We start from the raw sequence: 18,530 nt of genomic DNA, 5'->3' as shown, positions 1-18,530 counted from the left end.
GGTTGCATTGCAATGATAGGAACCAGGAAGCCTGAGCTGTAAGTTGACTGGTTTTCACAAGCTGGCACACCGGGCATGACAGCATGACAGCACATGAGCAGTTCGGTGGTGTAGTGGTTACCACTGCTGTGTGGAGTTTCCATGGTCTCCCTGTGTTTGTGTGGTTTCCTCCGGGTACTCCAATTTCCTCCCACACTTAAAAGACATGCGTCTCAGAGGACCACAGGGTTCAATAAAGTATATCTTAACATGTCTGTTCATGGCTGGCCAGAAAACCCAGACCTGCAGGTAATGTAGGATCTTATTCACCCCAAAGTGTCCAGTGATGGGATGGTCCTGGAAGTAGTTTAGGGGGGAGAAACAGAGCTGGGTTGGTAAATACAGCCAGAGATGTTTATTAGGATCTAAATGGCGCCTTGATTTGGGGTCCTGATAGTACAGGTAGTACACCATGCCGTCTTGTAGGCAGAAGGGGAGAGATCATCCGACGCCTGGTCATCACTCAGAGATCTCAACAGCTCACTGATGACCTGGTCCTGCTGCTGAAGCTGTCTGAGATCCTATTCAGGCGCTGCAGTCTGGGTGGTTGGTGATACAGCTGTATTGTGTTGATAAGAGTGCACGGAACCGTACCAGTCATATGTTGAGTACACAGACACTTCATGTCCTGAAAATGGTTAAGAATAGTAACCATTTTAATTTGGTTGTCATTTTCAAGAAAGAAAAAGGGGCGATTCTTAACGGGTTAAATTCTTCCATTGAGTGTATCCACCATCGGTCCAAACCCCAAAAGTATAATGCATACTGTGGGCCTACTGCCAAATTAGGTGTAAAACACATAGTATAAATTCAGTTTTTAACTTAAATCCCTTCATTTGTACAGAGATTAACTTGAAACATTTTGTTTGATTACAATGTTTTGTGGTAAGATATAAAGAATAGCATTACATTCACTTCCAGTGTAGAAAACTAGCGCGAAAAGCCAGAGACGACGCACGCAGTGACAAAAGTAGTAGTTCAACAGCACTTTTTACTCGCATGGGAAGGACGCCGCAGTCGAATTTATTTAACTGCACGTCCCGTTTTAACCACCAAGTGGCAGTAATGTTAGAGACTCCCAGCAAGGGAATAAATGAAAAATAACATGTATTTCATGGAATGTATTTGATTATGTATTATGTTTGGCTTAACACGAGTTTCACAAATTGCTTCATAGAATTTTAAATTATATTAGTACAAAGTACAAAGATTTGTATTACTCAAGTGTTTAGATGGTTACAAACAACACCTGCAATTATATTTTATAAAAAGCGATCAGACAATAAAGATTTGTTCTCGTTATTGATATTTCGTCTGTTCTTACTGAAGAGAATGAATGCAATTGATGAAACAGAAGTTTTTAAAAAATCCTATTCTGAACATAGGGAGGCAGTTTCACAGACGGGGAGTAAACCTGCTTCCCCACACAAAATTACATTTAGTGACTAAAATTAGATGAAGACGAATTAATTTAACCTCTGGCCCAAGAATTTGTAAATACTTACAAATTGATGACTTGCCAAAGGAATGCAAATGACACTGGCACAAACGCACGATTAAAAAGATAATTTGCCCAAGAGCCCTTTGTTTGACATTGGTCTCGTCGAATCATTGTGTACATAGCGAGGCTAAATCGTCAAGAAGGCAGAAAAGAGCAGCCTACAATCCAGTAAGGTAACCGCCAATAGGACGAGATCCACCCTGAAATGTTAAACAGGCCAATGAGAATCTGAGCTTGTGCCTGCAATGCAATTAGGTCCCGCCCCTTTACTTCCATTTCTGTTTCAGGAGACACGGTGCTAGAGGAGGGGAGAAACCTCGTTTTATATTTATAGCACGTTGTTTTCAATTAAGTAAAAAATATTTTCTCCTGATCATAGCACATCCACCGAAACTAGTCTGTCAGGACCGAATGCTCTTCCAGATATAAGACCTGTTTTCTGCAGCTTTGAAACCGAAACAGGCCCTATTTTAGCGGTGTTGGACGGCTGTCCGCCACCCGTCTTTCTCCTTGTGTGAGTTGGGGCCTGTAGGCACGAGGCGCGTTGGACAAGAGGGAGTCGCGCAATGGCGGAATTCGGAAATGGGTTAGCAGATGAGTCGCTGCTGGACTCAGACCCAGGACACCCAGAGTTAGAAGACACTGGCGTGGGCGATGATGAGCCTGGACTAGAAGAGGGAGAGGCCGCTATTGAGGATCCGGTGAGTGTGTGTGCAAGCTAATGTAGCACCTGGCTAAGTTTGTCAAAAGCGAAAAAGGAAGGGACATACTACATGCGGCTTATGCGGCACTGTCTAAATATGTATTAAAAGTCGCTAGATAACCTAGTTGTGGTGTTTTCTTCATACATTTTACTTTGCAACGACAATCACCTGGACTGTGTGCTACAACGCGTGCAGTCTCCGAGCGTGGCGTCGGCAGCCATGTTGGAGCAGCAGTGGCGGCAGTTTCTCTTCGCCGGCTGGGGGGGCGGGGGGGTCGCAAAAATGTTCTCAGCTGAAAATGTAAGAGACTGGCTAGGATAGGACATGCCGCCATTAGTCGCTGCCGCAGTGAGATTGTCAGCTGCAGACAACAGCTCACGGTAACCACGCCACTTCTTTTGTCTGTAAGCTGTAACGTTAGCCATAGCTGTTTTTATCACAATTTGTAAACAAAATATTTTATAATGGCATGGTGGGAAGATGAGAGATATGATTGCAACGCGTTGCATGAGGCATTTTCGCAGCTCAGTTATTTTTATTCGCTCATTGTGGTAGTAAACGGTGCTGGGTAGATGGCTAACTTGTCTGCGTGCGTTTTATTTGGAGTAGCGGCGCGTAGAGTTGACACGCTGCTCGTGTCCAGCCGTATTGATACTTGAGGAGAAAGGCGATTCTGCGTTGGATAGCAACGCCCACAACCGATGGGCTTTTTTCGTTAATTCTGAGTTTAGTTCCTGGTATGGTATTGTTCATGAAATATCACGTCGTGACGAACCATCAACGGTGTTAGACTGTTAACGTTGCAGTTATCCTCTGCTTGCGAATAGCTGTATGACTGATCGGGCTTGTGGTATGAGTCTCTTTGAGATGATGGTCGAGTTGCTGACCGTGTCTGATCGAAATGTTTCAGTACACACAGGAGATTGGTCTAGTAAGGTAGGATAGTTGCCACAGTTGTGTGTTTTGATGCAAGTGTTTGAGAGAGTGTCGAAACAAATCTGTGACATTAGTGAGTGTGCAACAGGTACATGAATGAATTTGTAACCTTCCCCTTGGGCCTTTCTCTTTTTCTGGAAACATTCAAAGACACTCATTTGTACTACCTGGTTGATCTGATGAGGTACTTTTTGTGCGATTCATGTCTTGGCCAGTTTGTCCCATGTAGGGGGGTTTTGCAGCAGCTGTAGCTGGACCATGTTCTGCAGTGCGGCTCTGTGAAAGGAGTCCAGATCCTCTTCAGGACTGAAAGGTCTCCAGGCGCAACCCCATGGTACTAATTAAGCCAATCAAGTCCTCTACAGGGGCAGTGCTGTGGAGCTTTGAAAATGCCTGCGTCTGCGGAAAGGACGGGGAACAGTAGGTAGCCCCCGAGGGGCAGAGTGACTCTTCCCCTTAAGGCAGCAGTACGTGATGGGCCCCATGGGGTACCTATTGCAGCTCCACAAACCCAATGTAAGCAGCTGGAGCCTCACCAAGTGCAGAAGGGTTTAATTCGGCGAAATGTCCCATCACACGAGGAGTCTTCCAGTCACTGTGCAGGACAGCCGTTTGGATGGTAGAGGCCTTTCAGAAGAGTGAGTGTGTGTCTGTGTCCTGTCGTATGAATGCAGGGCACTGCAATAGAATCACAGGGAGAAAAGAGTGTTAATATAACTTAAAAAAGAAAAAAGTAAAGGGGGCAGCCTCAAAGCTGCCTTGTCCCTGACTGATGTGTGATGGGGTTGTGAAATGCATTCCCCTCTGCCGTCGAGCGATCGTTCTTTGCAGGAGGTAGACTTGTGATGTGTGTAGCATGCAACCATGGTTTGGCAACAGCCGTGCACAGCGGTTATGATAATTTCTGAAAGCACTTGTTCAGTTCATTCAGTAACGTATGAACATTGCTGAGGGCTATACTTCAGCTCAATATACACATTTCTCAGTAGCTGTGGAAGTGGACAATGGGCAGCAATCCTCCAGTGCAAAGCACATTCAGATCAGTGCATCACAACCTAATATAGCATTTTAACAGTGTGGGCCGACCAGCAACCCAACAACAGCTAGATCTCATTTTTCAGAAACGTTCGACTGCAGTTATAGTAGGTAGCATTCGATTTGCAGTGTCGCAAGTTTTTTTACTTTGATACGGTTTGCAGTGTCAAGTGTCCATGTAGCTGTCCATCTGATATTTGACTGGACACTGACTCTCTGTGGTGAAATGTTGATTTATGGTGCGTGTGGGTGTATTGGAGTGTTTCACGCGTGGCTGTGTGTAAATTACTTGTGTTCTGCAGGAGCTGGAGGCTATCAAAGCCCGGGTGCGCGAGATGGAGGAGGAGGCAGAGAAGCTGAAGGAGCTCCAGAACGAGGTGGAGAAACAGATGAATCTCAGTCCTCCTCCTGGTAAGAGTGGAGGGAGGGGAGTAGTCTGTGTGTGTGTGTGTGTGTGTGTGTGTGCGCGCGTGTGTGCCTTTGGGCGAGGTGTGTGCGCGCACAGGTCTTGGGTGAAGTGTGCATGTGTAGGTCTATGGTGTATGTGTGCTTGTGTGTGTGGGTCTGGGACGAGGTGTGTGTGTGTGTAAGACTGGGGCAAGGTGTGCGTGTGTGTGTTTAGGTCAGGAGGGGGAGAGTGCATAAACTCTACACTCTGCTGTGGGTGCTCTGTATTTTCAGCAATTAAAGCAGTGATCTTAATTCCTGGTCCTGGCAGACCACTGGGTCTGCTGGTTCTTACTACTCTTCATTTAGTGAATCAATTAAAGCAGCTGATTACCCAGTTAACTCTCCTTACCTGGTTTCTTGGGTCTGAATTGGTTTCCGATATTAAGGTAATAACAAAAACCAGCAGACCCTTTGGTTCTCCAGGACCAGGAATGAAGATCACCGAGTTGGAGGATCTTCCCTACTGCTTAATCCGTACACACCCTGAAAAATGCTGTATTGGTGCTTGATTTCGTGCTAAAGATTGAAAACTTCAGTCTGAGTGCTTTGCTTTGTGTTCCCTGTAGCTGGGCCTGTCATCATGTCCCTTGAGGAGAAGATGGAGGCTGACGGCAGGTCTATTTACGTAGGAAACGTGAGTACACCGCTCAGGACACACTCTCATGCACACGTTCAACCTGTGATTGGAGGTTTAGGATGTAATGTAATGCAAATGCTTTGGGATGGTACATTGTACAGTTTTTAATATTGTTTGACAGTTGGCTGATACGTTTTTGGCAATGCACGGTAAAAATTCCCATTAGTTCCCAATCAGCAGTGACAGCGAGGGGTTGCAGTGATCATTACTTTCACAGCACCTCGGTGTCACTCAGCATTGTAGTAAGTGTGAACATTAGGTTTGTGTCCGGAGCGCTGCGCTGCGTAGTTAGCGCTGCGCTGCGTAGTTAGCGCTGCGCTGCGGAGTTAGCGCTGCGCTGCGGAGTTAGCGCTGCGGAGTTAGCGCTGCGCTGCGTAGTTAGCGTGCGCGTGGCCGTCTCGGGCTCTGTTGTCAGCTGTGTGTCCTTCAGGTGGACTACGGCGCCACCGCCGAGGAGCTGGAGGCTCACTTCCATGGCTGCGGCTCGGTCAACAGAGTCACCATCCTGTGCGACAAGTTCACCGGACACCCCAAAGGGTGCGTGCCTACCGCCGTCATGTTCTCATGCCACAATTCAGAAAAAAATTAATACATATCAGTCACACTCAAGTTCCTCCTTGCTGTGCTTTATTCACCAATGTGTCAGGAGATGCTGTTACTGAGATTTTAAAAATATTTATATATATATATATATATATATATATATATATATATATATATATATATATATATATATTTATATATATGCTCCACTAGTCTGCATCTCTCTTTTGGTTGTGTGCTATTTTGTGTGAATGCGATTCGAAAAATGCAAATAACATTAGTTTATAGATCTTTTTAAGTGTTAACAAAAATAATGAATGGGGGTTAAGGTATTACAGTTCTGGACCTCAAAGTCCATTAATTTCTGCATCACCTTTAGCAGTTAGTTGGGTTAGGGTTTAGGTTTAGGGTGCAATCGGCAGCAATCGCAATGCATTTTTTATATTGTGTGAATCGACTAAAATTTTCTCATTGCATTGTGCTGGTGTGATTGGACTCGGAGGGGAGGGAGGACCATAGGAGGTCTTGATTTAGTCGCATTGTTGGATGTTCGGTAGAGAAAATAATGCTTGGTTTCTTTTTCAGGTTTGCATATATCGAGTTTTCAGACAAGGAGTCTGTACGGACAGCCATGGCCCTGGACGAGTCCCTGTTTAGAGGGAGGCAGATCAAGGTGAGGGGCTGTGCTGGGAAGACGGGCTGTTCTGATGTTTCGGGCGTGGGGTCGGGGGGTGGGGGGCTGTTCTGATGTTCTGGGGTGGGGATGAGGATGAGGGGGGCTGTTCTGATGTTCTGGGGTGGGGTGGGGGTGAGGGGGGCTGTTCTGATGTTCTGGGGTGGGGTGGGGGGTGAGGGGGGCTGTTCTGATGTTCTGGGGTGGGGTGGGGTGGGCTGTTCTGATGTTCTGGGGTGGGGGTGAGGGGGGCTGTTCTGATGTTCTGGGGTGGGGTGGGGGTGAGGGGGGCTGTTCTGATGTTCTGGGGTGGGGTGGGGGTGAGGGGGGCTGTTCTGATGTTATGGGGTGGGGGTGAGGGGGGCTGTTCTGATGTTATGGGGTGGGGTGGGGTGGGGTGGGGGGTTGAAGGAAAGCGGCTCACAGGCTCCTCTCCCTCTCAGGTGGGAGCGAAGCGGACAAACAGACCAGGCATCAGCACCACAGACCGCGGCTTTCCCAGGGCTCGCTTCCGATCGAGGGGGGGAGGAGGAACCTTCTCCTCCCGCTCCCGCTACTACAGTGGCTACACGCCCCCTAGAGGAAGAGGACGGGCCTTCCGGTGAGCGACACACACACACACACACACACACGCACACACACACGCACACACACACGCATACACACACGCATACACACACACACACACACGCATACACACACACACACACACACGCACGCACGCACGCACGCTTAATCTCACACACTCACCCTGTCTCACACAGCCAATGAGCACACTCACCCTGTTTCACATAGCCAATGGGCTTATTAGCTCTGTCACACACACAGCCAATGAGCGCACATGCACTGGCCTCCTATGCATATGCGGCTCATGCGAACGAGTGCACTCTTCCGCACATGTACCTGGCGGGTATGCACTATTGAAGGAGGATGTGCATAGCGCTAACACGCGTAGATGGAGTATCACAGCAGGTACACACCCTTTAGCGTGATGAGGTTGGTGTTCGGATGAGCACTGCTGTGCGCTCTGTGCTCATACTGGAGCTCTCGTACCTGAAACTGACAGAGTAAACGTATAAAGCAGATAGAAAATGTGTTCTGTGAACCGTAGTGGGACAAGGACAGGCAGACTGGTGCTTAGCACTGTGTTGCCAATGCTGTCCTGTTTCATTTAGGTAATTGTCTAATGGTGGAGTTGAAGTGCTGAGGAGTTGCTCCTGGCAAACATTTTGACTTTGTATTTAACAGTGCAGGTGCTTTCTGGTGCTCATATGGCTGAATTAGCCTCTGTGCTTGTGACTTTGCAAGGGCTCCATGGCCTGTTTGTAAACTAGGACACTGTCTGAGGTTGCTTTGGGCCACATGCTTTAGGGATGACCGTGAATATGTGATAAAATATGAGGCGGAATTTCAGCTGAAGTAGCCTGCAAATTACTGAAACTGAATTTAGAGATCACTATATTACATGACAATTATTACAAATGAGAAATTAGGAATTTCATAGAGGAAATTCTAGTAAGGCCTTGAATAGGAATTATGTATAAATTCTAGAAATGTAAATCATCAGGAAACCTTAATACCTTTCAGGCTACACTGAATCAGAAAATGTAATTGAACGAAAATGAAGGTGCGCTCTGTCATTGAGCCAAACAGATGTGTGTGCAAAGCTGTTGAGGGCTGTCCTTGTGTTAAAGGAAGGGGACACTTCCTGGTGCCACAAACAGTGATTCAGGGGATCTGCGGGAAGGGCCATTATACTTATCAATATTTATTTATATTGTATAGTTATGCTTTTATTATTATCCTTCTGCATAGATGTGTATACTGTATGTCCATTCACAAGAGTAGGTTTACAATGATATCTCTGGGGTATTCAGCTCCATGGCTCAGCTCTTTTGTTGAGAGACAGAATAACAAGCTGTTACTCCAGTCTAAGTCAGTGCCCGTGCTCCATGTGGATAGGCTGCCTTCACTCGCCGGCTCAACTCCACTTACTGTCCGGGCTGGTTTTTCACCGCCCTTACAGTCGCAGCTGACCGGTACCGGCGGGGAAAAAAGGTCATTCCTGCAGCCTGACATTGGTTTGAGTATGGAGCCTGGTTCACGTGTGTCTGTGTGTCTGCGTGCGAGAGGGCCACAGTGTGCGCATATGTACGAGAATGGAAGGCAACAGCGGCACCTGCTGGTGTGTACCCGCATGCTGCTGGGAAGGGCTGGGGGGGGACCGGGGGGTGTGTGTGTCCATCTTCCGTTTCTCCCAACAGTGACCTCAGGAGAGCTGGCCTCAGAATGAGGGAGAGAGAAAGAGGGAGAGCGAGACGGGGGAAGGAGAGCGCGTTTTTACTCTCCCCCTGCCCGCTTCAAATGAATAATTGCTATTCGTACAAAAAAAGACAATTAACTGCCAACAGTTCTAGCAGAATGATACAAGTAGTAAAACATTTTTTATATATTGTTATAACCTGGAGAGTCCACTTGAAAAGGTAAATCACGTATGTTATTATATGTGATGATTGCTTACATTTTGATGCTGCGTTTTTGCACGTCTAATTAAAACGGCAACGGCGTACGCACGCGCGCGCACTCACCCGCCGAAAGAAATTAGCGTCCGTCTTTCTTGGCCAATCGAAAAAATACTCACCCTCTTTTTCTCTCTCTTTTTCAGGGGCCGAGGGCGAACGTCATCGTGGTATTCCCCTTACTAATCCCTGACCAAACCCCCCCACCCACCCCTCCCTCTCTGTCCCCAATAAAAAAAAAAAATACAAAAAAAAAAAAGGGAAGACAAACAAGAGGATAAAAGGGCCCCACTAAAAGAACCCTCCCCCGCAGTGCTTGTGGACAGACGGACAGACAGACAGACTGGCCTAGGCGTGGGTGTGTGTGGGTGTGTGTCGTGCTGCAGCGGTCTCCCTGGTAAGGTACAGATGGCCGGTGTGTCAGGAAGATGAAATGTCAGGCTGCAGATGTGGGTTCTTGTCTGGCTGTGATGCACCACACTCCGCCCACCGAAAGCTCATGTGCAGCTGCGCTACGTATGTATGTACAGATGCATACATACATATATATACCTATATATGACAAAATGGCTTTGTTTTTATTTTTCAAGTATTTTGTATTGGGAGTGCTTTTTGTATCTTCCTTGAAATCAACCTTTCTCTCTCTACCCCTCACCCCCGCTTTTACCCTCTTTAAGCGGTTATAACCAGCATTCTCTTGCGACTTTTGTTTCATTCCTTTATACTCCTTCCATCCCTCACTCCACACAGTTCTCTCCCCCCCCCCCCCCCCCTCTGTTCTCCTCTGTTCGTCACTGGCAGTGAGCAGACCCCTCTGTGTTCCTACAGGTCATGCTGGTCTCAGATACTTTGTGTTTTGTCTTTAGTTATAAAGCGCCCCCCCCCTCCCCCTCAAATGCACGGCTTGGACTTTGCCCCCCTCCCCCGGACCTCTGCTGCTGCGGCTACACCTGTCCTCCTCTCCTCCTCTCCTTCTCTCTTTCTCTGGATATTAGACCACTTCTTGTCGTTTCAGGTTTCAGGACCAGTGGAGGCTGACCACCCCCCCTTCTCCTGTGGCGGCAGCGCCCCCTACTGTTTCGGCAGCGTCTCTCGCCCTCTCTGCTCCCGCTGTGCACACTCACCCAATCCTGTCAATGTGGGGGGGTGGGCCCGGGGGACAGGGGGAGCACCGGCACGCAGCGGGGGGGGTTTACTACAACCACAGGCGCTGAGCTCGTGCGGACGCAGGCACACACACACACGCACACACACACGCATGCACGCACGCACTCGTACACACACGCACACGCACTCACACGCGCGCGCGCATGAATACACGCACAGGCACAAGGCTCAATCACCAGGACATACCGCACCCACACAGTTTGTGTAGAGAGTAGGGGAGTCCCTTTGCATAGGGATCCATCTAAGCAGGCAGCTGCTGTTTTCATTGAGACAGCAGGCACAGAGAAGGGGTTGAGGCCCTCTGTTTCTCTGCGTACAGAGCAGACACGGCTTGAGAACTCGCAGGGGAGACGGGGAGGGGGCGAAGGCGGCAGTTATTTAAAACCGAGGGAGCAGGGCCTTTATTTGGGAGGCTGTGGAGAAGTGTGTTTTGTTTTTGTTTTTTGTTTTTTCTGTGGGGAAAAGAGGATTTGAACAAAAAAAAATTAAAAATTTGTTTTGCTTTTTTTATTTTAATTTTATTTTTAACCCATTAAAAAAAAAAAATCTGTAATTAGGAAAAAAATAAAAAAAATAAAAAGACCTTGTGTAAAAATTTGGGTATGGATGTTTGGTCACGTTTGGTCCATGTCATACAAGAGCTTAAAGTATTTGCAACCAATGATTATCATGAGTTTGTCTCCATCGTGTGGACATATGGGTTACACAAGTACACTTCATCTTGTGGCCAGGGGGGTGAACTGCAAGTGAAGGACATACTCAGTGGCCACCCTAGTTGTCGTTACTTAAAGGTACAATAGGTAATTTTGGACTCCTAACGGTCAAAAGAATTGTAGCAACAAACAACCTCAAACCACAACACAGCTTCCGCAGTTTTTGAATACAACGCGTAATATAAAGCCTTATACAGTTCAGTGTTCTCGTGCACTGTTTTGGAAAGCTGGCAGTGAAAAATGCAACGGAGCCTGCTGTCTTTTCGTAGTGTTCTATTTAGAAAATGTTTGCCGAACAGCTGACTTTATGAAATCTTTACTTTGGTGTGCTACACAACACTTGTCTTTTTTTTAAGTTTCCACTTTAATCAACTATATTATGAGCAAGTTATTTGGCTGTGTAACTAGCTGGCTATATAACTAACTTACAGTTTGAGAGAAATATAGGTTTAGCTAAACACGGATGATTGAACACTTAGAAGAGGTAAAAGGAACATGTAGCTGCCCAAATTGCACTCTACAAGAGCGACCACTGGAACTACTGCTTATCTAGTTAGAGAATAATACTAGTTCGCTATCAGTAACAAGCAGATGAGCTATTACTAGTTAGCTTCCCAAATTTACAAATATCCACCTGAAGCACAACACTTGTGCATTATGCATTGCTACTATGTTTGTATTGCCTATACGTTTTTGAAATGGATATCTGTAAATTTGTCAAGCTAACTATAGCTAATTTGCTTGTTACCAATAGCGAACTGGCATTGTTCGCTATTGTATAATTAGATATGTAGCCTTCGCTTGGATAAAAAGCAATAAATGCGCAAATTGGCTGTGGCAGTTAGAACCAATGAGCTTGAATTGTTGTGCAGCTGTACAGTGTTTTCATACAGAGTGACGGCCTGACAAATGTACACTTTGAAACCCGAGTTTAAGGACTATAAACGCAGACAAAGGGTGAGTCAACATGTCAGTGAGCCTTCTTCAATTCTAGGAAGGGATTTACAATGGTCTTGTAACAATGTTTTAACACAAAAATCTTAACTCGTGTACCTTTAATCGTACTGGCTTCTGCATTGGCTCTCCATGGAGGTATTTGGCAAAGTAGGAATAGGGACTTAGTTGGGTAACTGCACTGAGTAATATGGAGGGTTCTGTGTTTTACAGCTAACTTGGTAATCCTGCTTTGTGAAACTTTGTGTTTGTGCAGTTTCTGTGACTGCTCCTTTCCTGGTGTTGAAGGGGTGCCATTGCATTCCACAGAAGGGTTTTGGGACAGGCACTGCTGATACACTCTGGAGACCCACCATGGATACTACCTGTAACCAGCAGTGTACTCTTCAGTACAATGGTTCTGTCACAACTGGAGATCCAGATGGTTTTGTTTTGGAAGTTATTAGAATGGCATATTTGAATCCCAGTAATAGCCATTGTACTTATTAGTTACAGCTTTTACACTATACCAAAACAATCTTTCCTCTAATGGGAACCAGTTGTCTTGAGCAGTTTAGGGGAACTTCAGCTGCTCACTGGTTTTTACCTTTAAAGTTATTTTTAATGCTTATGAATTGACTATTTTTTTTTTGCTTGTATATCTGTGGATAAGTTAGCAGTGTACTGTGCAGGTTCTTATTCCGGGAGTGATGACAAAAATATTTAAAATTGTAGATGTATGTCTACATTAGCCAGTATTAAGTGTACTTCAAACTGAAGCAGAAGGTGAGAAGACCTGAGGTAACATCACTTTCTGAATTTCAATTTCATTCCAACTTTGATCTGGATCAAAAGACTAAAGCCCAGGGGTCTTAGCGCACATGGTTTTAGTATTTAGAGCTCAGAGACTATCAACTGTTAAAGTGCCTAAATCGTCGTTATCATTGATGTGTGTTTGGTACTGTACAATAAGGTCATACAGACGACTGATTTTAAAATCCCCCGATTACCGTGTGTGTGCTGAAGTGCAGGTCACTGCAGTCCCCTCATTGTGTCAGTCCCTAAGAATGTTCACAATGCTCAGCTGCTGCACCCTTAAATATCTGCCATCTCTGGATCTCTTATCTCTGACCCCACCCCTAGCTCTCCATCTCAGTCAGCACCCCTCCTCCACCCGTTTATCTGTCTTTCCATTCTCTGGAATCTGTCATGGTCTCCAGGCTCCCGAAAAATAATCATACACTGAAGTGTTTGGCCAGAGAGTGGCAGTGATCTCATTGGCTCAGACATATGGAGCATTTTCTGCATTTTCCTCACGTTTAGAAACGGGCATTTTACCACTGAGAGAATGGCTTTGTGCATGCTCAGTCTAACTCTATGCCTCAGTTTGCCTGGTTCATATATTCAGTCCTAGTTAACTGGAGTCGTTTTAAATAAATACAAATCAAACCAAATTAATGCAATTATGATAATATATACTTATTTCACTGAGCCTTGTGTTGAGTTGTTGATTGTCAGACAGACAATAATATTTTGATTGCCTTTCTCTAATACTGGGCTGTTGAATCTCATTAAAAAAGGGCAGATGTGGGAGCGGATGTGTTTTAGCCTAGCTCACCTGAATAAGTAATTGTGGTCTTCAATCAAGACCATGGGCTCTTTCCAGTCGCTTATTCTTCACCTGCTTGTTCTTTGCCTGACTCAGAAATTGGTCCACCATCTTTAAGGAATCTTAGAAATTGATCGAGGTCCACCATCTTTAAGGAATTTTCAATCCCTTAAATGTTCCTTCTAGGAGCTAGATTCTCTCCCCATCTGCCACACATCTGCCACATCTTTAACTGATGTTGCTTCAAACTGATGTATGAAGAAGCAAGGACATTCCATTTTCCTAATTCATGTTGTCTGGTTTCCCCTGCCTTTACCTCCTTTTCTTGCTTCCTTTTTGTGCCTCCCCTGATGGTTGGAGCTAGGAGCAAGAAAACAAGCAAAGCAGGCAGTAGGGAGTGAAAAATACGTGTTTGGAAATGGAAAGAGCAGACTTGAATCAGCAATGAATCAGCAGACTTGGGTGTCTTTGTACTAGCATGATATAAAAACCTGCACCCACATCGGTCTCTTTTTGAAATAGTCCTGCTCTAGTGCTTTATGGGTAATTTATGACTAAGGAAAAAAAAGATAAAATAATTATTTAAATTTCAATTGTAAGTTACTAGCCCATTGTAGTTCAAATTAAATGCTAGTGAAATTCTGAAATTGTTGATGCAGACAGGATCACATATAAAAACCTAAGTGTAAAAAAATTATATTTACATGAATGGAGAATGAACACACACAAAAAAAGAAATTCAAACCTCTAATAATAATAATAATACTACTAATAATAATAATAGTAATAATAATAAACTTTTATTTGTATAGCACCTTTCATACATGGAATGCAGCTCAAAGTGCTTCACATTGTAGCAGATCAAAATGAAAAAATAAGGCGATCGCATCTGGTGGAAAAACCCAGCAATGGTCTGCTACCCAACTATGTGAATAACTCAATGAACAATGATATTGCATTACAGAGAAAATAAAGTGTGATATAAATAGAAGTGATATGGAAATAGCACCAGGCCAATAACAGCCTTGGCAGGCTGAGGTCAGTACCTGGAACTTGATGGTGGCAATATTCAGTATCAAAAAGAATAGCTTTGGCATTGCATGCTACATGTTTGCCAAACAGTTGAATGAGGTTTGTTCTGTTTTGATGTCCAAAAACAGACATCTTCATGAATACAGTTTTTATCCAGTTGAGAAAATGTCTCAGGCCTTAGTTTATATCTTTCACCTGCAAGGTAATGCATAGACTTTCTGAGGGAGACTCAGAAGTATTGCACCTGTACCAGAACTGCCACAAGTACCAGAATGAGATTCAGTACAATTCGGCTCGCACTCCCAGTACAACATAACTGCAGTAGCAGTGAAACAGCGACACAGTACTGTCTGGGTCGTGCATATTTGAACTGTTATCTGTAGCAATACAGGGTGTATCTGATTCCCAGTAATTATCACAAATTAACACATGTGGTAAGCACAGCTTATTTTTGCTGGTGGTAAAGTTGTGCGGCATACATGTGATGTGTCAGCTTGTCAGTGACCATGGGAGCTATTTAAGCTGCAAAAGGAAAACACTACAAACATAGACATATAAGAGAGTCTTCTGAAATGTGTTGTCATACAGACAAACAGTAGTAAAATAGCTTGAAGACAATGAAAACCTGCCTCCTATAATTTGGTTTCTGCTCCAATTTAAGTAGTCAATTTCATTATAAAGAGACAAATACTTAGGTTCAATAGCCACGTCTTTAATTAAAGTCATTCATTTGCATAGGTCCTATTCTCTGAATTGTGATAGTAAGTCTCTTATTACGATAAGGATCTGATGGTGTGGACTGCCGGGCAGGGCAGTCTCAGTGAGTGGCCAGACTTCAAACCTGATTGTTTGGGATGGAGAAGGTTGTTCTTGAAAGCAGAACTGTCATTGGAAGATGGAAGTGATTAATTTTAATTCATGCTGCCTATGTTGCAGCAGTTTTTATCCAAGTAAGCCAGATTGGTGGGCTTGTAATTGTTTTGATTGATGACTTTTAATTGAGATGCTTCCAGAGGTGTCCCCCTCCCCCCCGCCAAGTTTCAAATGGCTGAAAGTGTGGATCCTAAAACCAGGACAAGACACTCCTGGTTTTAAAACTAAAAATCATTATACTGTACGTAATAATTACACTAAATATGTCTTCAAAGCATTTAAATCAGAATAAGTCCAATAACTTGAATTTGAAACTCATCAGATCAGAGATGAGACATGAGATCTCACTTGCTCTCAGCACTGGAGCTTAAAGATAACCCTCTCCCGGAAGGCCTTGACTGATGACAGAGACATCTGCCTGACTGCAGCCAGCCAGGCACATTTCTGCACTGAAATAGTCACCAAATCCTTGCAGTCTGGTGCCAATGGCACGTGCCATGGCTCTTCAGTAAGGGACAAAGTACATCCTGATCGTATTTTAACCATTGAGCCCCAATTGTGCTTCTTTTTTCATCAAGGAAGCCTGCAATGTCATTTATCAGTTAATCCAGGAAACCAGCAATGTATTTTATTTATTAGGCATACATGCCTATTTGTAATGTAAACTCACCGTGTTCTGGAAAGCGGCGCTTCCACCAGAGGTTAACATCCTTTCAGCAGTAGTTTATCTCCTGATGAATGTGGTTTATGATTTATGGTTGGTTATTGACTATCTCAGACACTAAAACACTTTGATTGGTGTGGATTGGAGCAATAATTGTACAGTAAACTACAAATAACCTCCCTGTGTTCGTAAGACAGTGTTTGCTCACGATGGTCCGTGTAAGCCTTCTTCGTAGTCTCTCGTTAGCAACAGCTTCCCCACCACAATGTCTCAGTGGAGATCTACTACCATGAATGCTGAAATGGATCGCGTCTGTGACTCGTAGTTTGAAATTATGAAAACGGAAGGAATTATACTTTTACACACGCACAAAAACCAAAGCTGGAAGTATGTTTTCAGCCATTCGTCATGAAAGTTGCACTGTTCGGAACATGGTGAGTTTATGTTACATTTGACAAAAGTTATATTTTTACAGATCCATTCGCAAAGCTGGACAGTCAGTGAAAGAACTCCGGGTAAATAACTCCTCTAGAGCCAGACATTAACTTACTAATACATCCAGCTTGCTGACACATCCAGCTGAAACTGTTCTTCTCCGTTTCCCTGATTTGCAGTGGAGGGAAAGGGGGAGGCAAATTGAGAATGACGGCGAGGGAAGGAGAAAAGGAGGTGCAGAGCTGTGTCATTCTCACGGCCTCTTTCATTGCTCTCATAAATTAATCTGGCGCCTTGTTGACCCTTGAGCCACAATGTCAAGAGCGGCTGAACGCTTCTCTCTGTGTAATGTCTGCCTCTCATGTCCTAATCCCATTTTGCGCCCTCCTTGTCACTCAGTCCCTGACTAAAACACAGACATAATCAGTTTTCTTTATTTTCTGACTGTATAATTGCGTACAAAATTATAGAATGTACCCTTTCTAATGTTGGTCAATAAAAACATGATAACAACAAAGGATTTCTACTATGTCAGCCAAGATATCCTTTTTAAAGCAGACATACTTTTTAAAAATGGCTACTATGTAGTGGGTCTGAGTGAAATTCCACCAGCAAAGCCCTAAAATCACACATTAAATTAAAATGAAAGACAACTACCTTTTGTGAGTTTAAATCACAGGGGATATCTTGACAACTATAAATGTATTGTTTGAAACTGACCTTTGCATCTGACCATACCAAATAAATTCAAGCAATTATTCCAGTTTTGAACCCAGTAATCCCAGAAATAGTAAAAAGTAATCATCAAAAATATGTTGTAATTTATTAGGGGGGCATATATTGGATTTAAATAAAGGACAGGGGTGGATGGACATTATGGACAAGATTATTATATTTACAAGGTTATTATACAAGGTTATTTTTTAAAATATTTTCTTTATATACAGTATATGAAATAAGGCAAAGCATAACAGGACATGTTTAGGAATAAGAAATTATGCCTTAAAGGATATTTTCTGAAAAAGAGGATGTCTGTTCAGCCGAGATTTATAAATGGGCTATGCCAGATCTGTGAGAGCATATTTGTTCAAAGATTAACATCCCCTCACAAGCATGTTGGTGTGACATTACCTCACAGGTGCCCGTGGTATTCTGGCATTAGTGACTGGATTCCCCCACCAGAGAATGTGCGCTATGTTGCTCTGAAGGTCATTGTCTTGTGTCCTGGTCCACTCTGGCTACACAGATCTCAATGTGCAGTAACAGGTCAGGTTTGTGTTTTGAATGTGTACACTGAAAGGTCACAGTATGTAAAACAGTTATGTACAACAGTAATTGCATTCCACTTTTCATAACAAACAACAGTAAATTCTAGATCCTGGAGATTGTGCTCATTTAGATATCCCAGTTAGAGCAACCTGAATAATCCCATCATAGAGATATGGCTTCTTGTGTATTGAAAGGTCTCAATAAAGTGTTTAAATATTCCTACAGAGCTCAATATCATACATCTTATTTAGCGTGATGTAGGAATTGGTACAGGTATTCCATGTATTCTTCTCCACGTGTACATTTATTCATTTTCCCAGGACACTCTTAGTGTAATACTGTAATACTGTCCCTTATGGTGTTATCACCTGTGCGAATGTCACAGATAATGTCCCCACAGTGAGGAGTGTGTGAGAATATGCTAAAAGCTCTCTCCTCAGAGCAGTGCCCCCTGGCTTCTGGACCATCAAAGTGCAGCTTGGTCCTAATGAGAACTGTCCACATACTGACCTTTGACCTTTCATCCCTTTAAATTCTTCCAAGACAGTGCTCTTGGCAGGCAAGCAAGCACTGTCCATAAGCACACAATTATACTAGGCCTATGCTTTTGCTTGGTATTACTCAGAAAAGGTAGTTGTCTTTCATTCCTGTATCCCTTTTCTTCTGTTCTGCAAGTTGCATAATTGCATGCTCGTTGGTGATATAGGTTGCTGTTGGTGATATAAACTGAGATGGATGGTCATGCTGCCATGGCTGAAGTACATGGGAGCCATATGGAAGCACCTATTTGGGAGGAAG

The 18,530-nt window shown here is 44.2% G+C and overlaps 1 protein-coding gene across 2 annotated transcripts; it reads left to right on the top strand.

Moving 5' to 3' along the window:
- Positions 1 to 1,794: 1,794 nt before the first annotated feature.
- On the top strand, positions 1,795 to 10,799 carry LOC133137793 (polyadenylate-binding protein 2-B-like). 2 transcript variants are annotated; one of them, XM_061256136.1, is made up of 7 exons: positions 1,795 to 2,241; positions 4,518 to 4,626; positions 5,232 to 5,299; positions 5,733 to 5,839; positions 6,431 to 6,518; positions 6,962 to 7,119; positions 10,053 to 10,799. In XM_061256136.1, exons 1-7 carry the CDS (start codon positions 2,107 to 2,109, stop codon positions 10,249 to 10,251), a joined length of 864 nt encoding a protein of 287 aa, XP_061112120.1. In that variant the 5' UTR covers positions 1,795 to 2,106; the 3' UTR covers positions 10,252 to 10,799. The 2 variants fall into 2 exon arrangements, with proteins under 2 accessions (XP_061112120.1, XP_061112122.1); XM_061256138.1 differs by lacking the exon at positions 10,053 to 10,799 and adding an exon at positions 9,184 to 9,604 and having other exon boundaries at positions 1,796 to 2,241.
- Positions 10,800 to 18,530: the final 7,731 nt, after the last annotated feature.

This window comes from Conger conger, chromosome 9 (genome assembly GCF_963514075.1).
Source record: "Conger conger chromosome 9, fConCon1.1, whole genome shotgun sequence".
Taxonomy (NCBI): domain Eukaryota; kingdom Metazoa; phylum Chordata; class Actinopteri; order Anguilliformes; family Congridae; genus Conger; species Conger conger.
The sequence above is the reverse complement of the archived record's forward strand: the minus strand, read 5'-3'. Positions and strand labels throughout refer to the sequence as shown.

Bases quoted from the DNA above. Each gene is read 5' to 3' on its own strand.
- LOC133137793 (XM_061256136.1), top strand. From the start codon at position 2,107: ATGGCGGAATTCGGAAATGGGTTAGCAGATGAGTCGCTGCTGGACTCA. The intron at 2,242-4,517 runs GTGAGTGTGTGT...TGTGTTCTGCAG, and splicing joins AGGCCGCTATTGAGGATCCG to GAGCTGGAGGCTATCAAAGC. The intron at 6,519-6,961 runs GTGAGGGGCTGT...TCTCCCTCTCAG, and splicing joins TTAGAGGGAGGCAGATCAAG to GTGGGAGCGAAGCGGACAAA.